This window comes from Drosophila suzukii, chromosome 3, assembly GCF_043229965.1.
Source record: "Drosophila suzukii chromosome 3, CBGP_Dsuzu_IsoJpt1.0, whole genome shotgun sequence".
Taxonomy (NCBI): Eukaryota; Metazoa; Arthropoda; class Insecta; order Diptera; family Drosophilidae; genus Drosophila; species Drosophila suzukii.
In genome coordinates this window covers 64,501,572-64,523,725 of record NC_092082.1, presented here as the reverse complement: position 1 = coordinate 64,523,725, position 22,154 = coordinate 64,501,572, and the positions used below count along the sequence as shown (strand labels likewise).

The 22,154-nt window shown below is 42.4% G+C and overlaps 2 protein-coding genes across 2 annotated transcripts in view; one reads left to right on the top strand and one right to left on the bottom strand.

The window, feature by feature from the left end:
• The first annotated feature begins 2,080 nt into the window (after positions 1-2,080).
• dpr11 (defective proboscis extension response 11) overlaps positions 2,081-22,154 on the top strand; it is a 77,081-nt gene continuing 57,007 nt past the window's right edge. Inside the window, exon 1 of the mRNA XM_017082645.4 lies at positions 2,081-2,533. The gene's annotated coding sequence lies outside the window, so the exon portion shown is untranslated. The remainder of the gene's footprint in view (positions 2,534-22,154) is intronic.
• LOC108016054 (uncharacterized) lies at positions 13,635-15,130 on the bottom strand. The gene is made up of 3 exons (XM_017082647.4): positions 15,003-15,130; positions 14,902-14,916; positions 13,635-14,840 (listed from the first exon to the last, which is right to left on the bottom strand). The coding sequence occupies exons 1-3, from the start codon at positions 15,008-15,010 to the stop codon at positions 13,895-13,897; spliced, it is 969 nt and encodes a 322-aa protein (XP_016938136.3). The 5' UTR covers positions 15,011-15,130; the 3' UTR covers positions 13,635-13,894.

Genomic DNA, 22,154 nt, shown 5'->3' with positions numbered 1-22,154 from the left:
AACATGTGTTAATTTGTACAAAGCTTTTGTGGTCGGCTTAGACGTACCACTCTCCCCCAATATTGCATTTTTAAAGATTTATTAAGCAAAATGTTAAGGGTGGAATAGACCCCCGAAAATCCCATTGCCCGCGCCCCTGGCTGTGCGAAAGGAACTCAGTGCAGTTGGCTTACGCGAATGGCTCTTCCTCCGTTCTTTGCCTCTATAAATTATTCATTCCGTTTGAGATGTTTGATGTGCCTCCAAGTAGCATGATGTCCCCACACAAGCTCACTCGCACATCGCCAATCGGTTTGTTGCATTTTTTGCACTCGTTCCCTCTTTCGGTGCATCTTTCGGTTTCCCCCAGCTTTTACCCACATTTCATTGAATTCATTCATTTTTTAGCTCCTTGCCTCACACCCTGGCTTGTTATTGTTGGTGTTTGCCACAGCTTTGCATAAATAAGATAAACACAAGGATGAGCTCGGTGGGCGGCAGGATCCCAGTAGCCCGTTTCCGGGGTCTAAAATCCAGGATCTCGGGGAGAAGCATCCAGCATCGTCTCGAGTCGGTGCTGTGATTTATTTTGCACTCAATGTTTGCCAAAGTAAAATTGATTGAAGCGTTTGTTGGCGCTTCAATTGATTTTCACAACAGCCCGTACATATACGTATGCTGCAAGCACCCCTCCAGATTTTCATCCGACTTCACCCCCGATCTGTCTTTTTTTGCACCTTATTTTCTGCTCGTGGCCAGCGAAGCGTTTCAAGTGCTCGGGTACTTGAGTCCCGGCTTGTTTACAGTGGTTAAATTAACTTTGGTCAATTTGGTTCTTGTCGAGTGCTCGGACACTCCGTTGAGATGGTTGCTGCCGGACTCCACATCCTGCGACCATATTCGTAACAATGGGTTATAGGCGCAATTCCTTGGTCTTTTTTGAGGAGCTCCTCTGAAGACCTAAACAAAACGTATAAGGGAGGTAGCCATCATAATCCAGAAGATTTGAGTTGCCCAATGGTAAACCTATAAAATCAATTGATCGAACCCATCAGCCTAATCTCACTTCAAGTATGTCTATATTGATGTTTCCCAATTTGATTAGACCTCATCCCCTTCGTAATTGACGGCCTATGATTGTTTAATAGTCGGATAAACGGTCTGCCCTCAAAAACGTCAGTGGCAAAAATCGCAGCCATTCATCAAACGTCGTGCTGTGATTTTATTAACTGACTCTGATGGTGATTGAGGCACATCTGGCCCATCAACACCTGCAGCCGGCAGTCGATCATCAGGCGCCCAACCCCATTCCTTACCACTTACCGCTCACCACTTACCATCCGCACCCCCAATTCCCAGCAATCACCACCAACTGCAGTCGCATAAATCTTGGCCTGTCAAGTGCAAACAGAGGGGGGGAAGCCATCAAAGATGGAGCTAACAAATTACTGACAGCAAAACAAAAAAGTGCGCAGAGGAAGACAGTGGCGATATAAAAAGGAGAAATAATAATGGCAATAATAATTATGCAGAATACACCAAATATACGAGATATAAAAATAAACACGCAACGCAAATGTATGCCACTCATTTTTATGAATGGGCATTTATCATAATTAAAAATTCTACCAACACCGGCGAAGGTTCTCCATCGCATACCACCCATCTCCCATCTCCATCTCCATCTCCCATTACCCATTACCCGGTTTCGGATGCCGACGTTTCTGACCTAAGACACGGCACAGAGCACGCATATAGCCAGAAGTCGGGGAGTATCGGGAGAGTGCGTCAGAGAAAACCGACAACAACCAGGACAGCTTTTTGGGGTCTTCCCCGCCTCGCGGAACAGCTGTTGCTGTTTGTTTTTGGGACGTATCCACGCGATAAAGTAAGGCACTGGAAGAGCCCGTCCTCAGCAGTCCGTTGGTGAAAGGCTCCCTGCGCATGTCCGCCGGCAGACGCACCCAAAGGACTCTCTTCGGGAAGAGAGTTTGAGTCTCTTAGATGGCCGTTTTCCGAGCAGGCTGGCTCGGCTTTTCCCGCGAGTTGGCCGAGCTTTTGGGGGTCGTCGTGACTGCTGAAGTCACCCGTCGCCACTTCGAATGCCGTTGTCGTGGGCTTCAGTTGTGCCAACCGCTCAGTGTGTACCGTTGCTGCCAGTGGGTGTGACTCAAAAGTGACTGTGACTCCAGCCGTGACTCCCGTGCGTCGGTTGTTGTGCGTCCGGTGGCGTATGCTTGATTTGTGTGGCGCCCTGGCGTATGCTTGATTTTTAATACGCCGTTAGGCGAAGTTCTCGCAGTGCATCCTCAAGGATATCAACAGAAGTAACAACAGAAAAAAACCACATCGAATTGTGCGGCTCCTTTTGAAGTTAACCCACAGATATTCTCACACACACGCTGTTGTGTGGTGCGGTGGCTTGTGTGGTAGTGAGGTTGTGCCCGTGTGTGTGTAATGCGTATGTAATCCAAGCAAATCTGTCACGTGTTTTGGATATCTTTTTCTGAGGCCGCCAACGAAGCCCGGGAATTTATTGAAAAATCGCACAAAGGTGAGCCAATCCCCAATCCCCAGTCCCCAAAGCCCGATTCCCGCAGCATATGGTTCATGAAATGAAATGGCAAAAAATGACCCTATCACGTTGAAAATTAAAATAGTTAAGCAGCTTAAGGGCCACGAGGACATAACTATGCGGATGCTCGACCGACAAAGTTAGCCCTCACGGAATATTGATAATTGAATATAAATTGGTTATTTGTGCGGAAGGGTCTGGGAATCGAAATGGGTTTTTATCCTGTATAGGCGGGCAGGCAGTAAAACTAACAAAGTTAAAATAAATTGAAGATTATTCAGGAAGTTGTTATAAAGAAACGGAATTTCGTTTTACAAGGATGACTGGTTTGAAAGCGATAGGGGTTATTGAATACAATTTTTTTTTGGGTAGGTAAATAAATAATTTATAATTATTCAGGATGAATAAAATGTTTTTTGGGAAAGCTGCTTGCCTTGTAAATAAATAAAATTAGAAATGAAATGAGAATGCTAAGAATAAGATGAATGCAAATTAGAATATACGCAAACAAGAATATAAACACAAATTACTATAATATTTTAAAAGCTGATAGGAATAAGATTCGATTGTTAAAGGATCATTAAAAGAAGGATCACACTAACATCAAATTAGGCAATGATTTAGGGGGATTTTTACCTCCAACGAGGCTGCTCTCGACCATAAATTAAATTGCTAATGGTCACCCCAGTGGCTTCGAAGCCCCTTCGTATTACCAACATTTAACCTTTATGCCCTGCAAGTTGCCCAAATTAAATGGCAGAATTTGATTAGTGCCATACACGCAAGCGGCTTTGAGCCTTCCCATCCTGCTGAGTGTATAATAAATGAGGGGCTCTCGAGGCTGGGTATCAATCCCAGCTGGAAAAGTTCGGCAACTCCCCCCGCTCAATTGTTTATTTAACAGCAATGAAAAAACCATTACGCATTTCATATCCCAACTTCAAAAGGTGAATTTCCCATGAAAAATTATATAAATAAGTTGAAAAGTTTTTAATGCATATCAAAATAAAAAAAACATGAGAAGCTCGGCAGGAATGTGACTAAAAAACAAATGTTGATTTAAAATGCAAAATGAAATGACAGCAAAAAGAACAAAGAGACGGAGCGAAAGGACCTGCTGTCTGTACGCAATTTGTCCACGTATTATAATTTTACCCCACCTTTTTTTGGTTACTCTTCACCGTCGGTCGCCCTTGTCCTTGCCCTACTCTCGACCAAGTTAATGTCATTTGCATTCGCCCATATACCCACTTTCATGTGCCGTACATATATTTCTCAACTTTCCACTGGCCATATTTTCTGGTTTGCCGCTTGCCGGCTGCTCTCGCTTCAAGTTCATTGTGCATTAATAATTTAGTTGTCGTTTCGCCTCCGATGCGAATGCCAGTCGACACCCAGGAAAACTTGTTGTTCGCCTGCCTTTGGCTCGCTTTCCTTTTTGCCCTCTTGTAATTTGATTTTGTTTCCCTGTTTTCAGTTGTACTCTGCTGGTCAGCAGCTTCGATGGGAATTGCGGCTGCTCTATCAGCCCTGTATCATTTGCATGGCTGCCCTTTAAACTTGATTCACTCGTCCTCGTCTGCTTACCCCGACAATAGCTTGTCTGATTAAATAAACTTGGCCATCTGTTGTTGGTTCTTTGTGAGTTGGAAAACAGGTTTAGAAAGGTGCTTGATGTTAATATTAGACAGTCTTCTTGAATTACATTTTATAGAAATTATTACGGAACTCGTAATTGCCTAGAAACATTTTCATAAATACAAGTGATTGTATGCACATTAAACACCAATCAAACAAAAACCCGGATTAAATAGTTTAAGCTCCCAGCTTAAGCAAAGTCTTTCCTAAAAGTTTAAAAGTTTCCTAAACCATACAAATATTTTAGCCTAACATTTAGCTGCGAGCAATATTTTTTCGAGAACTTATGTGTGTACAAAATATTTCTTTATAATGTCTTTGTCAACATACAATGATTCCTATTAACCAAAATGTCAGCTACACCATTTTTGGTTTATTCCTGGCAATGTGCCATGCCAAAAAACAATTTATTAGTTGCCCTTAAAATTTCTCACCCGAAAATTCAACAACTTATCACCGAGATTTCATCGTCGTTAATTTCCCGGCGAGTTTTTTCCCCGCGAATTGCATGGCTCGAAAATATGACAAAACTGAAATCCATTAGGGTTCCACAGACTTTTTAGCTACAACACTTCATTTGCACTCCACTTCAAGGGGCGAAAAGGGAACGAGAAGTGGCAGAGAAGCCTGGCAAAATTTGTTGCTATGAAAAATGATATTAAATCGCATTTTTCATTATTATTTTTCCGGTAAAATCGCGTTCTTCATCTTGTCAGACAGTTGTCTCAGCCAGCCCAGCGAGACCCAGTTCGGAGCCCAGCCCACAACCTCAAGGCTCGTTTGCCGACGTTCCATTTTCAGTTAAGCATTGCGTTTTGTCCTTTTCAGGGATTTGGACTGGAACTGCAAGCGGCGGGCACAAAGAAAAGTTCACCGAGGAGCGGGGAAAATTCCCGCGGAGGGAGACAGAGCAAGTTGAAAATTCAGAATAATGAGGAAACTAACGAGCCAAGACTTTCTCATTGTTTACTGGCGCAAAAATTGCGCGATTATTAATTTTCTATGCTATTTTGTAGCTCTTTTTGCCGCCCCTCTTCGCCACCTCATCCTCTTCCGCTTTTCCTGCTACTGGCACAGCAGAGTTTTCTTTATTTTCCCCCCTTTTTTTCATATTTTGTAATATTTGCCACGTTTTCTTCGCTTTTTTGGCGCGTGCACGTGATGGAAAGAGGCGAAGTGTTGGCCCAAAAGAGTTGAGTCGAGAGCCGAGCCAAGTTTTCCGCGGAGTTCATTGCTTTCGCCCACATGTTGTGTATACGCCACTTTAACTGACACATTTTCGCCTTGTTTTCCCCAACCCGCCTTTTGAAGGTTTATTTTTCTTTGCCGCTCGCCATGTTTGTTATTTTATTCATCGCCTCTGCTGGGAAAGCGCTGCCCGCCTTGAATGCTAATGAAAAGACTGGAATTAAAGTTGGTCTCTTAGTAAGTTGGTCGAAACAGGAGGGTGGAAGGTGGGGTAGTTTGATTAGGAGCACAGGCCTTGGAGCTGTTCCTTGAAATATGAAAAGTTTCAGTAAAGTTTCTACTTATCATTAACACTAGCTTATAAGCCTAATATATATATCGCAAGACTTTTGTATAGACTTTCAAAGAATATCTAATATCATTTTATTTTTGTCGAGGTCTAAGTTATGTTCTTTGTTTCTCTTGTATCTTGTGGACTTTATATTTGTCATAATTATACTGAAAAGGCATCGTTAACATTAAAAATACACAAGCAAACTTCTCCTATTAACACGGCTGTGTTTACTTCTGCTCTTTTTAGGTAAGCAATTCCGTGGGAGAAAAGCGGCGGAAAACACACTCGGCTTTCGATAGGCCCGTCCTTCGGTGACATGTGTATAAATAAATTTTTAATTTAAAATAAACAGTGTGTATTAAATTACGACTGTCCGTAACGGAAGGGCGGCCTGATGAGCTCGACGGGCAATATCCGCTGCGAAGGACACACACAAAATATGCAAACTGACATCAAATCCAATTAGTTAATATGAATATTTGATGAAATCACTTCCGTTTCAAATGCTGCAAAAAAGGCCGAGCACCCGCTGTCCCCGATGTGGGCCCATCATCATCGCCATGACGATGATAATGATTGGAAAGTTTTTCGTACTCTCATGTTGGGTAACAACTTTTTCCGAATTTAAAACTTTAACGCATTCCCCAGTGCAAGTCATCGAGTTGGGCGCCCGTTCGTTTGAAATTATTCGTCTTTTTGCAGCTTTTGTATTGTCCCCACAATAACCACAATTTGCAACTTTTTGCGGCACTTTGTCAGTGCGAAAAATGTCAAAATGTTTGTGGGTCTGAAATTTATTTAAATATTTCATTTGTCACACATTTAGTGCTGGGTGGGCGGTTTGGCATATGTGGCATTGATTAATATTAATATTCAGGGGCTATAATTAGCCACGATGTACGTATGCATCATGTTTCGTGGTATTAACTTTCTCCCAATGAAGGCTAAAACAAAGTTGATCCCAAGGCTGTACCCGAATTGAATTTTTAACTCTCTTCGGGGTTTCGCCTTCGGTTCCTTTGTTTCGTTATATTGTGTTTCTTTTTGTGTATATTTTTGTGCCATGTTTGCTTGTTTAACTTTTTCGAAGCGGCTCCTTGCTGGCTGTTTGTTTTAGCCATTTCGGCATACAATTTTAACGAGGTGCGGTTGCTGGTTCCACATATCCTGCGAGCCCGCTCGTTGCCTCTGCTTTGTTGCAAAAAATGTCACGCATTGTTTAATATTAATTTCATTTTCAGTACGCTCCGACACCGCGATAACGAATATTCATTTTCAAGCTGTTGCCCTTACTTTAATTGCGGCGCAGATCCCACTCAGAAGTCAAACAATTTTTATTTCAATATGTGTGCCCTCCGGCATTATTTATTTATTTGTTTTTTTTGTTAACAAGTCAAGAGGCGGGGCGTCACATTATTTGTTGGCTCATTATGAATTGCTCTGCCAACATTTTATGAGAGGCTGTAAATTAAATTTAAAACCCTCTTTCAAAACCATATTAAAGAAGAGCAAATTTAAAATTAGGTATCTATGAAATATTTAGATATGCCGTAAATTCTATTTGTCACATTTTTGCACTGATTATGGAAAATATGCGTCATTTAAATTTTCACATTAATTACCCATGCTCATTAGGGCTTCGGCCCACTGCAATTCTCTCAGGCATAAAAAGCTGCAGCATATTTAACTGTCGAACCAAACCGAAAATTAGTTAAGCTCATTAAATGTCAGCAAAAACTATTTTAATTAAATATATGCAACCGGAAAAGCGTTGCGAAGTGTGCCATGGTAAAATGGATACATCGCCGAAAACCTGAACAATGAAAACCTTAAAAAATTAGCCAAAGTTGTGGCAAACGAGGCGAAAGCGAGCCAATTGGAAAGTGGCAGCACAAAAAACTGAGCCAAGTGAAAGGAATATCTGGCACACACACCGAGTGTATAAATGTGGGCCATAAAGAATAATGCACATTTATCCTAGCCGAAAAGCAAGAAAAAGAATTTGCAAATTTTTACCATTTGTTAGAGCGAGGCGCCAGCAGCCAGACAATAAATCACCATTAAACAAATTATGTACTCAGCTCGACGAAAATTTTAAATGTCTCTCGCTGTCCATTGTATCTGCACAGCATAAAACAGCAGAAAGTTGCGGAATAGGGTGGAAAAAACAATGATTCAAACGTGTGGGAAAAATATGGGCACAGTGGGTCAATCAGGGACTAAGACAAGTTCTAAAAAGATGCGAGAGATGCTTGTAAGTCTGTTCTTGAGGTTGAAAAAGTTCCCTACCTAACCCCACCAAACCTTATATAGCATTCATATATAACTAAAAAGATTTTAATTTATTAATTATAACCAAATTTTTATACATTTTTGATATGTATTGAAGTAGTTTCGATTTAACTGGAATAAATAATACTCAGCATCGTTGATTTTGGCCCATCTGTATTTAAGGGTTAGGTTGAGTAGGCCGGAAGTTGAGTTCGGTGTGGTCGTAAAGCACCCCGCACTGAGTTCATTAGCTCCTTAGGTGCCGCACCTTTCCGCTCCACTGTGCAACAGGATGCAACGTCAGCCATTATCATTATTAGAACGACGTTTATCAGCGGCACTCGCAGCAGCTCCCACCTCACACCACCCCCTTCCACCTGCGTCATTGACACGTTTTGTGCGTGCGGCAACCACCCATCAACCACCACCCTCCGCCCACCTGAGCCTGAATTTCCACCCAGACAAGGTGTAAACATTTATGAGGCTTTGCTTGTTCTTGCCGTTGTTACACATTTTTATTTCCATTTCTTTTTGCCAACGCTGCAAGCGACACAAATTTATTTCGCAGCATTTACACACGCAGGTTGGATACCAATGGAGCTGGGCTGGAAAACAGGGATGCTGAAAAGTAGGGATGCTGGGGTCCCGAGATGCTGATGCTGAGTTCGCCACATGCCACGTTTAGTGCCCGCAAATTTGAGCTCCTCCGCTGGGTTTCGCTTGCCACATTCTTCAGCGACCACAAATTTTCATGTAGTTATTTTTCTTCGCCTCCGGGCGTTCCCCTCCCAAAATCCCCTCCCATCTTTTTGTTTTACGAGGGACAGAAAGGGATGTGCTGTTGGGAGTGCTTGTAACATGGGACCCAAGGTTGGAGAGCCAAAATCGATCTATTTGCATTGGTTTTCCCCACTTCTGAAGCAAGTTTTTACACAACCAGACATTTATATTGTCAGTTTTTGGTTTTACAGGATACGATTCATAATTTATACTTTAAATCTCTTTATTTTCCTGTTCCTGTTAAGGGCCTTTGAAATATTTTTCGGTTTTATATTATAATAGTTAAGTAAGAAACATTTTTTAAGGAATAAGTGGTTTGTGATTATATCAGCCTACTTAAAATCCCACCTTTTCATATTCTCATTCAATGTTATTACAAATCGATGACAAAATTTGCTGGTTATATTTTTCTTTGTAGCTAACAATTTAAAGTATTTGAAATTCAAGCAATATTATGTTTTGCAGCGATAGAAGATCAAGCAACAGTTGTGCCTAGCAGATATTTATTTATCTTCCCATACACCGGGTATTCCTAGGTCGGAACCCTCCTAATCGTGGCATTCTATCTGGTGTTTCTGGGGACTTGTGAACGTGCTATGTTTTATTTTTACAACTTCCTTTCGGGCCAAAAGCAAAAAAAGTGAGATGAAGAGGACGATGGTGAAAAAGTGCCAAAAAACAACAAGGGCAACAGCAACATGGAAATCTGGGGGCTGGGGAGATAGGAACTGTGAATCAGCTTTGACTGCTAAAGTGTTCCAATTTTTCATGTCCGCATCTGCATACACACACAGCTAAGCATATGTAAGTGTGTCTGTTTGCCCGCCTATGCCGTCTTCTTCTTGCTCGGAATATCCTGCGTGTTTCGTCTGCGTTTGTTTTCCTTTCTTCGCCCGACGCCCTGTCCTTGTTCCATTCCCATTCCGTTCTCTTTCTCCTCTGTTTGTTTGAGTGCGTCGTCTTCCGCCTTTCCGTTTCCTTCTGATGGCGCAAATTACAACGCATAATTTTCGCATTACGTCAGCGCATTTAGATGTGTGTGAGTGTGGAGAGTGTGCGAGTCTTGGTGTCCTGTATCCCGTCTGTACTTTCTTTTTGCAGCTCGGGAATGCGACTTTTTGTTGCCTTCTGACGCTGGTTAATGTTGCGATATGGAAATCAATATTCCTAATGGCTGTCAGGCGATACAGCCCACCGCAGGATCCCCAGGATCCCCCAAAGGGGCTGGCACTCATCGACATTCGACATGCACAAATACGGCCGCTCCGTTAATATTTAATCGGCCCCAACGTTTCTCAAATTAATTAAATCGATATTGAACGGATGTTCAAGTGGCGTGCGGTTTTTAAAAGGAATATGTTTGAAGTAAATTGTCTGTGCTCGACATAAAATATTCAAGCCAGCTCATTTGTGTGTGTCGTTTAAATATGTTTAATAAGTCAGCAAGTATAATTAGGTCTCAAGTATAAACAACTTGAAAAATCTTAAGCTAGCAGCAGTAGTGTCTTGAAAATATTTTAATAATTTAAAATCATAATTTTCATATAATTTATTATTTAAAATAATTTATTTATTGTGTGTTAAATTTTCTACAATTAAGGACTCTATGGGAAAATAAAACAAATATTTAAAGTGCATATTGACAAGGAATTGTAACATTTGATAGTATAGAAATAAGAGAAAGAATGTCCATACTCCAAGTTCAAAGCTTATCAAGAAAGAAATTATCAATAAATATTTCCATATTTTAAATGTTGCAAGTATCTTAGGAATACTTTTTCATTAAATTCCTTAAAACAACCGACGTTCTGTTGTTATATTTTTGCCATGTGCCCATCCGATATTCCGACCGTAATCCAATTGGCTTGAACCCACTGAATGGCCTCTGCTGGCCGGCATATTTGTCAAAACTTCCAATCCCTCTTCACCTCCGGAGTGGCTAGAGTCCTTGCAGGTCGTGATTGGGCCGAAACTTAGACCAGCATGGCAGAAAAGTCAAAGCCGAAAAGTAAAGTGCACACAACACTAAACAACACGAAAGCGAAAAACGTCAGAACAGAAACAGAAGGACGAGAATGTTGGCGACGGAAAACGGCTAAAAACCCGCGGTAATTTGAACCTTTTTCCGTTTCGGTGACTCCTGCCATTGCAGGCCAGCACAGAAATCAAATATCAAAGCGGAAACTTTTCCTCTATACGAGGCATGGGGACGAAGGATCCGGGATGGGCGGGACTCTCGAGATGGGGGCATTCAACGCACGAGTAATCCTCCGTGGCAACAGGTTGCCAGGTTTTTATTTTGACAACTGAATGGGGCGGAGCAACAACAACGGCAAGAACAGCAACTAAGTGGGGACAGGGACAGGATTAAGGTGGGGGCAACCTGCAGTTGATTTGAAAATCAAACTTGCATGAAACAATGCCAAACAATCGGGGCCAAAAAAGGAGCAAACGGAAAACAGAGCCTGAAAACAGAAAAGTGGGAAATGGAAGGCAGGCAGACAATAGAAAAGTTTAAAGTCGTTAAAATAAAAGGATTTGCACAATTTAAACAGAGCCCCGCAAACGTTCGATTGAAATAAGCTACTTTCGCAGTCATTTGGCTCTGCTGATTTGGGAATTGACTTTTAGTTAAGGTTGGAAACCCACGTCCCTCCGCACAGGATGTAATCTTTCAACTTAACTGAGATTTCCACTCTGCTCTCCATGGGTTTTTCAGCTTTCCCTTGCTTTGTTTTGTTTTGTGCCGTTTGCCCAGATATTTCCTTTTGTGGCCCTCACCTTTGCAATTACCAACGGTCGAAAATCGAATGGGATTGAAGTGAAGTGTACGGTTTCCAGGCCAACCTCGAGAGTGCTCCGCACGCCAAAATTTATCGCTTGTGGATTTATTTTTCAAGAGATATCCGCTTTTGATCCTGGCCAGTCTGTTATTGCTTTTGGGGAGCCAAAAGAGAAAAAGAGAAGGAACACCCAAACAACCAGGACAGTTTATTTTGATATTTGAGCAGAAACAAACAGCGAGGCTCTTAGGAACTCATTAAATCTCTGATTGCAGCAATTGGGCGAGAAGTTGCCACTGCTCACAAAAAGATAATCCCATAAAAACCCCACTCAGAACTTGCCCATAATAATCCATTTGAATTGTATACATCACAAGTTGCGGAAGTAAACCTTCCACTCAACAGAATTCATTTCCATTCATATGGTCGAAATTACCCCCGGCAAAACCTGCAATGAAATTAAATACGTTACCAAAATAAAATGCCAAGTAAAAGCGTGAAAAATGGAACTCCTCACCCACTCGAACCCCACACACACCCGGGTAAAAGCCCTAAATGGGGCTTCAACGCCGTGAGATGGAAGTGGAGTGGATGTGGAAGTGGAAGCGGAGGTGGAGTCATTTATTTGCATTTCAAACCCAACCGGAGCGAACGGGCCAACATGAAGAAAATGAAATCGGCACTCTAGCGAAAAATTCATAAAATAAAGGATTTCCTAATTGCCAATTTGCATGCAGCCGCGTCTAATTTTTGCCCATTCGCTGGATAAATAAACTTCATTTCGCGCTGGGGTTTTTCCGCATTTGGCTTTTTTCCGTTGTGTTTCGATATGCCCTACCGTGGGGTAGTCTTAACTTAAGATTGAAGTGGAACAAGAAAAATTGTTGATAACAAGACTTTTAATGCTAAAAATACCACAAATTTTAAAATTAATATTTTACAATTTAGTATGCCTTATGTAGTTTTCCAAAAAAATCCATGAGCTGCCTTCAAAAAGTGGGTCTGCTATGAATGTATATGAATATTTTTTTATTTAACGGATATTTGCTCTAAGGGAGAGCGAACAGTACACATCCGATATTATGATTGGAGTCCAAAACAAGCTTACGCAGCTTCGTCATATTTCAAATTTTTTTCCCCCGGTCCACAACTTGGTCTCCCATATTGAACAATTCATTGGAATGGCTCCATCAGGGTATCAAACGGGGCCCTAAGCAAAGTCCCATATTTTTCGCACTTGTTTGTTTATGAATTTGTTTATTTAGTGAGCAGGCCGTGCTTTGCCGACATGCTACACCATACTATACCATACCGTACCCACCACACAGAGGGCCTGGGCCCTTGTAGCTGGCTGAATTCGGCTGAATTCCGCGCAAATCTTATTTGCCCATGGCCACCGGACTCACCCATCCGCCGGAGTCCGTAGCCAGGAGTCCGGCCTCTGGTGGGCAGAAATTCCACGGTTTTGTTTCCGCTGCCTGCGCTGCATACTTCCCTCCATTCCATCCCCCGGCTCTTCGGCGCTGGCATGTGCTGGTTTTTTAAATTTGCCCAATTCCAGGCATGATATGTGTGTGGTTTGGGGGTGGGGCGAAAGTACGAGCCATATTTGCCTTTCAACTTGCCCGAGATCTGCGCCGTTGCCGGTGTTATTTATGCAAATGTCAAATATTTTGATATTCCGCTGCCATGTGAATGAAAGCAAACGGAAGTACATTATAAAGTTGCCCGGCCCCCGTTGGCCCGAAGTCATTCCCGTATTATTTGGCCAACCAACAAGCCGAAATGTGCCACTAATATGACCGCCCTGCCCCTCGTTACCACCAGCCCCACACCCCCTTCCTCTTCCATCTCTTAGCAGGCAGCAAGTGGAGTAATTATGGCATTTTCGGAATTCCACTTGCCTGCAAACCACCCAACCACCCAACCACCGCCCACCTACACCATCCACCCACCTGGCAGCCTCAACATTTTGTTGCCAACACGAACCTCCTTTGTTGCCTTTGTTGTGCTCTTGTGGGCAGCGGGGAAACCGGGGGAAGTGGCAATGGGGAAAGTAAATTTTTGAAATTATTGGCACGTTAGGTGAATTACTTCGCAGAAGGAATTTTTAATTTCACAATTCAAAGTCACTCGAAATTTCCATTGATTATCCCCGGGGAAGAGGCCTGTTGAGTTTGCACAGAAAATTGTAGAACAAAGCTCCCAGGACGGGCAGACTTGTTTGAGCAATTAAATTGGTAATTGAGTTGCCCAGCCGGAAAGTCAATTAGTCAGTGCCCCCGATCAATGACTAGTAATTTAAATTAGCTGCCAGACGAAGGGCTTGAACTTAAGTGTGAGGAATCAGTACTGCACGAGAGCCGCCTCACGCGCCACCTTTCCCCAGATGGTTCCAACGGGGTGCACTACTATCTTACGCTTTTCCTTGAAGGTCAACGACTCGTAGTGGTAGCCGTCTATGATCTTGGCAGAGTTAAAGTTGCATATGAACGAGAGGCTGATTTGGCCCAGATCCACGTAGTAACAGTTGAGCAAAAAGATCAGGGGACTGAGTCGGGCCACCAGTTCGTAGGAGGCTCCCAGCTTCTCGTTCCAAATGCAGACGGAGGTGAAGGCAAGTGGTTCCTTGGCCTGCAGTTCGATGACCTCCTTCATGGTTCTGAAGGTGTGGAGGGTTATGACCCCGGTGGGGCCATCGGCCAAGTATCGATGTCCCAGGTCGTAAACCAGAATGGGACTCGCATTCGCGGGCACAGTCTTGGGATCTCCCACTATGGTCTTAGCTTGCAGTTGCTCCAGTCTTTCCAGTGTTTTAACGTAAACAGGATGTCCGAAGATGTCAGAGCTCAGCGGCTCAAAACGATCCTTCATTCGATCCAAGAACTCCTCTAGAATGGATTCCTGCAAAAAAAGAGTGGCCACTGCATTGCAGGCAAAAGGATCGTGAAGGGACTCAATAAGATAGTGCAAGGCACAGTTGATATCCCCATCTTCGCAGAGGATCATCAGACGGGGCGAGTTCCAGCGGTATTTGATCTCCACTTCCGGTTCCGTCTCCTCATCACTTGTTGAGCTCGCTTTCGAGTGATATGAGAGCCGGGCTACCTTCTTTGGCTTCTCGGAAGCACTGGCCTTGGACTTGTACTCCGACTCCACTTCGAGGACCAACGGCAGACTCACATCCCGCGGTTTCTTGCAGCTCAAATTGTAGATAAAGTCATAATCGATCAGTGGAATCGGCAGCAGCGGATACTGGTAAACATATTTCACCGCTTCTTCAAAAATGCTACTGCTCAGGGAAGGACAATGTCAAAACTCTATATATTTAAGGATTAACTAATGATACTTACGTGGTAGCTCTACGACTGGGAGTGGCAATCAAATGCAATAAGAAAAAATTATTTGTATATAAAATCACAATAACGCTGAAGAACTTATAAATATCACATACTTGTACATAATTAGCAACAAATGAAAATGTAGGAAACTATACTAAAATTCTATATTTTTGTTTTGATGACAAACTTGACTTTACTCGGCAAGTCTATTAAGTTAATTTTCATACCTTTGCATACGGTATTCAAAATTTGGATAAAAGTTTGTAACGTACGAAATGAGGCGTTTTACCTTCACTAAAGGTTATCCCAGTTAAAAAATATCGACTTAAAGCTCTAAAATAAAATAAAACCGCGCAGATCTTTTTGAAAAGTGGTAAGGGATCAACATCTTCACATTTTTGTTATGTTAGTATTGCATAGTTAAGGAATATAATATTATTTACAATGATATAAAATTTAAACATTTTGTTTTTGTTCTTAAGAAATTTCTTAAAACCGTCACGTTTTCTACAAAAGCTTGTGACTTGATCAATTTTACTGATTAATCTATCCTTTTGAATTACCTCTTTCGGGCAATTTGAACGTAGGACACAATCTGGTATAAATTCATTAATTAAATATACTGGCTTACATTCTCAACGACCTCCGCACATTCTATTTCGTTGTAGTCGCATGTTTCAGGACAAAATTTAGGACGTCTTGTCTGAGTTTCATTGGCTGTTCAATCGATTTGTTTCAAGTTTTGGCCGTTAATAGGAGTAAAAAGAATCAGAACACTCAGCAGAACACAGATTTCCAAACTCCACATATCCGTCAAATTAAGTTGGATAAGAAATAATAAAGTTTGTGTAGGTCCTATTCCAGAGTAAGATGGTAACCTAATCCAAATTTTACTAGCTTCCCTACATAGTTCTAGACCAGTAAATAGTTTGTTTAGCTAACTGCCTTAAAATGTATAAATTATATAACAATAGTGTGAACAAATTGTGAGATGTTAAATTCATAAGTAGAGGCAATGTTTTACTTTAAATAAATCGGTTAAAAAATGGAATTTTTGTAATGTTTAATTGGTTTAGATTTTAAACAAGCAAGGGTATACAAACTTCGAGTCGCCGAAGTTTTCATGTTCTCTGTGGATTGACTGGAAAATAAATGATTCTGGCTAACAACATGTTACTTATTGCCCAGACATCTGCTTTAATCCAAAGAACTCTAAAAATCTGGATGAAACTAAAACCAGAACCTGGCAAACTCTTACTCCCTAATCAACTGGAAAAGCCCAAACCATGGTATTGTCTTAGTTTCCGATAAGCACCCCACCCACACCCACTCCCACTCCGACGGCCTAGTATCGCAGTGATTTATCAAATCACACTCACCCACACACAGTTCACACTTGACTTGTGCAGTTGACCGCCCATCGAAGGCCGCCCCAAACGACCTTATTGTGGGCAGAGAGATTTACAGTTGATTTAACCGTTTAAGCATGGCTAATGCATAATAAACGTTCGGCCGCAAACTTTTCAACCACTTCTGTGGGCATGTGTGAGTGAGCTGGCTGCGTATGTGGGGCTATTTTCCGGCTGTTCTCCCCCTTTTCCAGCCTCCTGTCCAACCTATTTGAGATAGAAATCATGTGCAGTCATTAGATTGTTTTTCGATTGACGTGACATGATAATGAATGATTTTCTTTCGCTCTCTCCTTTGTTTCCCTTCGCTTTCTTCGCTCGGGTTTTCCGGCTTTCCGCCTTCTTTTCCTTGGGGTCGCAACTTTTTGTGGCGTCCAACGTGCAATTTGTGCGAAAAATGGGTGTGTAAAGTGGCGACGTGGCCATCGAAAGGCGGCAGGTGGCGGCCACTTTGTTTGCTGATTTGTTTATGGCTGACCATAATGACCGATGAAGTGGCAGCTGGCCGCCTCAAGTGGCTGTTAACCCAAGTTTCGCCGGCCAAATTAACACGAATTGCAATTAAAGTGGGCACGAAAATTGAATTGGAGTCCGCATGACAGGCCATTCCCGCGCTGTCCAATGCACTCAACCGAAAATCGTTTACCTGAGCGAAAGTCATAGATCTTTCTTATTATAAACGTTAATGTAAAAAAAAAAACAATTTAAAAAATTTAAAAAGCCTAAAATGGTTTGGCCCTAATAAAAAAGTATGAATTTTATTATTGGTAACTTGCTTATTACGCCCAAAAGATCTTATCATACAATAAAAAAAATGTTGTTCTTCTAATATATTAAAAAACACTCACTTTCTGCAAATTTATCTACATCCCAAAAAATATAATAGTTCGATCGAAATAAATCAAAATCAATAAGCCATTATAATCACAAAAGTTGATTCGCGAATTCTTCAGGCTAAGATGTGCCCGAAATCTTAAAATCGAATGTTCAAAAATTCTTTTTTTCTTTTTACACAAAAAAAAAATTATAAAAAGGAGGAAAAAGGAGAAATGACCATTGTCTAGCTTAAAAACAACAAAATATACTTTTTATATGTTTTAAAATAAAACTAACCAGTTATCATTATAGATAATTTTTGCAAGAGTTCTATACTAGAAAACTGGTGGATTTGACCAATTTAAAGCTTTTTGGTGTTCTTCACTTTTTTGTTAGATTTTTTTAGTAAATTATTTCTTTACTCAGGAAAATCTTGTTCAACTAATTTGACCGATCCCTGAGATCTGTTTTTAAGAATTTTGTTGAGTGTTTAAATGTATTTTGCCCTAATTGGTTTGTAGCAGATGCAAATACATTTGGAGCTTACTCACTCAGTCTCCATTTAAAGCGGGGATTGACATTTGTGGCAGCTCGGACCGACTGCTGCTGACAGGTGCGACAATGCCGGAAAAGTGTCGCCGGCAGGGCGACGACTTCGAGGGCCATTCACCTGCCCCCACCCGATGGCTGGTTCATTATGGGACTATTTAAATAAAACGCCTGTTAGGCACAGTGAGATATGCGAATAATATGTGAGACGGTTGTGTAATTAAAATGTATAAATGGAATCAAAAGAATCAGTCAAAGAAGGCCGCACACACACAAAAAGAAATTAAATGTACCACGTCTGGGGTATTATAAGGACATTTCCATTTTCTACGGAGACATTGAGGCCTTGACGGGGGGCGGTGGCAGTGAACAGTGAACAGTGAACAGGCTCTTGACTGCCACGCCCCCTGCCATGTGCCACTCCTTTTGCGTGTCCTCGTCGTCCTCGGCGTCGTCTTCGCAGTTCGTCTGGTTCTTGAGCGGCGGCGCTTTGTTTTGGCTTAATTAATACGCGTTTACATGTTGCCGACTTACGCACGCTTCGCATGTTCCAGAGACACACTCACACACTCTCAATTGGGGCGCCCCAGGACATTCCCGCCCCCTTTGACGCACTGCGGCTGACACGCAAATGCAATTTGTGTGCCGAAGGTAATTCCTGTCTCCAGGTCTCGGGCTCTGCCACAATACAAATGACTGAAATAAATATTTAAATAGCAGTCCCCGTTTCGCCTTCTTTCTGGTTTCGCTTGCCTCTTCTTATGAAACTTTAATTAACGCGTTAGCTACACACAAATTTTAATCAAGCACGTACTTGCGGCCTAGCAGATCATTAATTAGGTGGGGTAATTGCACGGCCCGCCGCCCACTTCCGCTTCTGGCTGGAATTCCATTTAAATTCCCATCCAAAGCCGGCCACAGCCCCCCGGGCATTAACATATGCTGCGGGGCGGAGTGTGATAAAATCAAAATTTTAATTTAATTAAACACGAATTGAGTTTGTTGTAATCAATTAGCTCGGTGCTCACTGGGCAACGAATGAGTTTCACAGGCAGGTGCATAGATCCCGGCAAAAGATACTGGTAACTGGTGTATGGTAACTGGTAACTCATCATTTGTAGCTTCTAAATGGAGTGGGGCGGAAATGGGCCGAGTTTCCAAGTGAATGACGGCCAGATAATATCTTCGGGATAATGCTGGATTGGGCCGGTGGCTGTGATAATTGGTGGGAGTGATTTTAGTGCAAATCCCATTGACTTTGACTTTTTATGGCGGCATTAATAATTTTAATTGTGGCCTTTGTTTGCACTCATAATGGCCCGCGGTGTTATTTCTTGTAATTATGTAACAACAAATTGAGTCCTGCATAAGCATTATCGAGAATACTTGTGTGTGGAGTGGCATAATTTTAATTACAATGTAAAATAATGACTCCGCGCCGTTTTCACATTGTTTGCTTTCACATTAACGAAGCAAATTAATGACAGCCAAGTCCAGATGTCAATTTCCTCGGTCAGGCGGGAATTCTCGGTGAATAATCAGAAATGAAGCGCCATAAATTTTCCACGAATTGATGAGTTTTTCCTCTGATATATTTTTAAATTTAAAGCCCGCACATCGGCGAATTCCGCACGGGCCACTTGAACGAGGCAAATGTGGTTTTCCCATCCGCATATGGCTCGAACAATGCAAACAGGCAGCAGCTAAAAATTCTAAGGAAACTTCTGCCCGTCTGCCGAATGCTTGAGGATACATATTTTTGGTTGGAAATTAAAATCAGGATCGGGCAATATTCCATGAATGCAAATTAATGGCTTAAATGCTGCAGAAAAATGGGGAGCGGGTGCGGGTAGCCGAGCAATGCAAATATTTTTCCTGGATTTATGCAAATTTCTCCCTGTGTACTCACATGGAAATGCGGTGGCTGAAGTTCGGAAAGTTGTATCATGCACGCCAGCCAGAATAATTCCCTGGGTGTGCGAGTAAGAGCGCGGCCCATGGGGCGTATGCGTAATACAATAATAATTATATGCAAAGCAAATTGAAATGCCAAGTACAAATTTTTGCCCCTCTTCAGTCCGTAGCATCCGTTGCCGTTATCTCCTTACAGGTAAATAAGGATAAAGGAATCACGGAGCGGGAAAACTCCGACTCATGGCGTGAGTAAGAGGACTTTTTATCCGCCGTTCGCTGTTGACTTTCCGCAGGGCTTCCATATTGCGTGTCTGCCGGGATTCCAGATACAAGATTAACTCGGGAAGTATGTGCGTGCTCCGTGGGTAACCCAAGCCAAGCGAAGTGAAACGAAATAATCGAGACATGCAATCTGGGAAAATGCATCATTAACGACTAATTAGCGACCGTCCCGCATGTTGGGCGAACGAAATGGGCTGCCAAGCGAAATCAATGCCGAAGGAATTGCGGCCGCTCAGACTTTCCAATCCCGATTCCGTCTGCAATTCGAAATTAGCAACAGTTTTCCGTTTCCATGCGCCCCGGTCTGGCGTTCTCCAGCCCCAAATCTCTTCGCCATTAAGCGAAAGCCATAGGGGCTCTTAATGCATTGCCCGTGGATCTTAAGTGCAGCTCAGGGCCGTGGAAGTGCTTACGACCCGCAGTCGACTGCTTTGGCTGGCGCACGCGGCGTATGCGCAATAAAACGCATCTCAATAGATTATTACGCGGCCATAACTTCAAGCCGCACATCGATAACGGGCGTATTGTCTCTTGGCCCAGGGCGGGTGCACTTCAGCCGGATGTTGACGGTAAACACAACATTCTGCAGCTTCACTTAGCGCACAGTGGAGTGTAGTTCGAAACCGAGGGGCTTATTTTACTTAAATTCTAGTTAGAGAAAATAAAGTGACAACATTTTAAAGATATAAATACATCTCAGCATTAACATATCTTTTGTTACATAGTATTCCTATGCAAAACCTTCATTACTGTCTTTCGGGTTAGCTTACTTACTTAGCAATAATTTTGTTTTCAAATAATTTGCTTAAATAGTGAGTCTCCAGAAAGTTATTATGACATTACACAATCAGAATTCCCTGCACTTTTTGCTCCTACAGTCCACCGTACTTGAAGAAACTTGGGAATGCGCGCTGTGCGCGACTCGCCGTGGTTACCCTGTTCGTTTATTATGCCATTCACAGTTTAATAATGATAATAACGTCAGGATATTAAAGTTTTCCTGCCCGCCAGCCTGAATGTCGAACGTCTCCGCCCCCAAAGTGCCCCTTTTCCCAGCCCGTGGCCGGGCTTTTCCCAGTCTCGCCCTGTGCGGCATTAAAACTATAATCAGTTTATGCAATAAAGTAAATTGTGTACGTAATGCGTGCTGATGGTATGTCTTTTATTTATTTATTTTCTTGTGCGCTACTTTTTATTATTACGGCTTAAACTTGCTTAGCGCATTTAACGCCCTTTGCCTTTTTTCCCATCGGGTGCCGAATGGTGGGGCTCCGGCAGCTGGCCCGCCCACCATAAACGCGTTCAATATTAATAAAAGTTTGGCCAAAGTTAATTAAATCTGCTTTTTAATGTGCAGCCATGCATGAGCAGCTAAAGCGCGAACGCAATAAATTGACCGTGCGCACCATAATGTCCATACATCCGTATCTGTAGTCCCGCCCCAGGAAGCTGGGGTCGCCGAGAAACTTTCTATGGGGTTGAAGTTGGGGTCGAGGTGGAGGAGAAGCGGGATGGAATCTAGAGTGAGTCATAAAGTTGGCTTTTCCTGACGCTTTTTCGGACTGGGATTCCTCCTGTTTTATGTCCATTTTTATACAGCTTAAGAAGCGAAAACACCGAGGATTTATGGGAATTCACCTTTTAAGTCCGTCTTCAAGGCCATCAAACATCTATTGCTTAGAAAACTGATAATTAATCCATATATATCCTCTGCAGTTAGTATTGGCATCAAACATCTTTTGCTTAGAAAAACGATAATTAATCCATATATATCTTCTGCAGTTCGTACTGGCATTGGTTTAGTTATTCCTTCAAAATGTTCACTTTTCGCCACTTGAGCTTGATTAAGCCGACTTTCCGCAATAGTCTCCGCATAATTGAAATAACTAGTTTGCCTAATCCTAATTGAGATTTCCTAAGCCCTGTGTAGAGTCGCCTTTTGGCCGTAGTTAATGCCTTCTTTGTGGGCAAATGAGTTGGTATTGTGCGGTAATTGGTAATTTTAATGCTTCACCTGACACAAATTTGCGTTTGATGTTGTACAACTTGGGGAATCGCCTTAAATGAATGTCTCCCCCGCACTCCAGGCCCCGGCCTCTTCAGTTCTGGGCCTTAATAAAGCACATAAAATGGCATTAGAGTGGCACAAAGTCGCCATTATGAGTTCTTTTGTGGCATTTAGCCGCCTTTGTGTGCCGCGTCAATATTTAATAGCGCCCCGAGCCTCGTTTCAGAGCCATCCTGCATTCTACATTCTCCGTTCTCCACTCTGCGAACAGGCATTGTTCCCCGGGC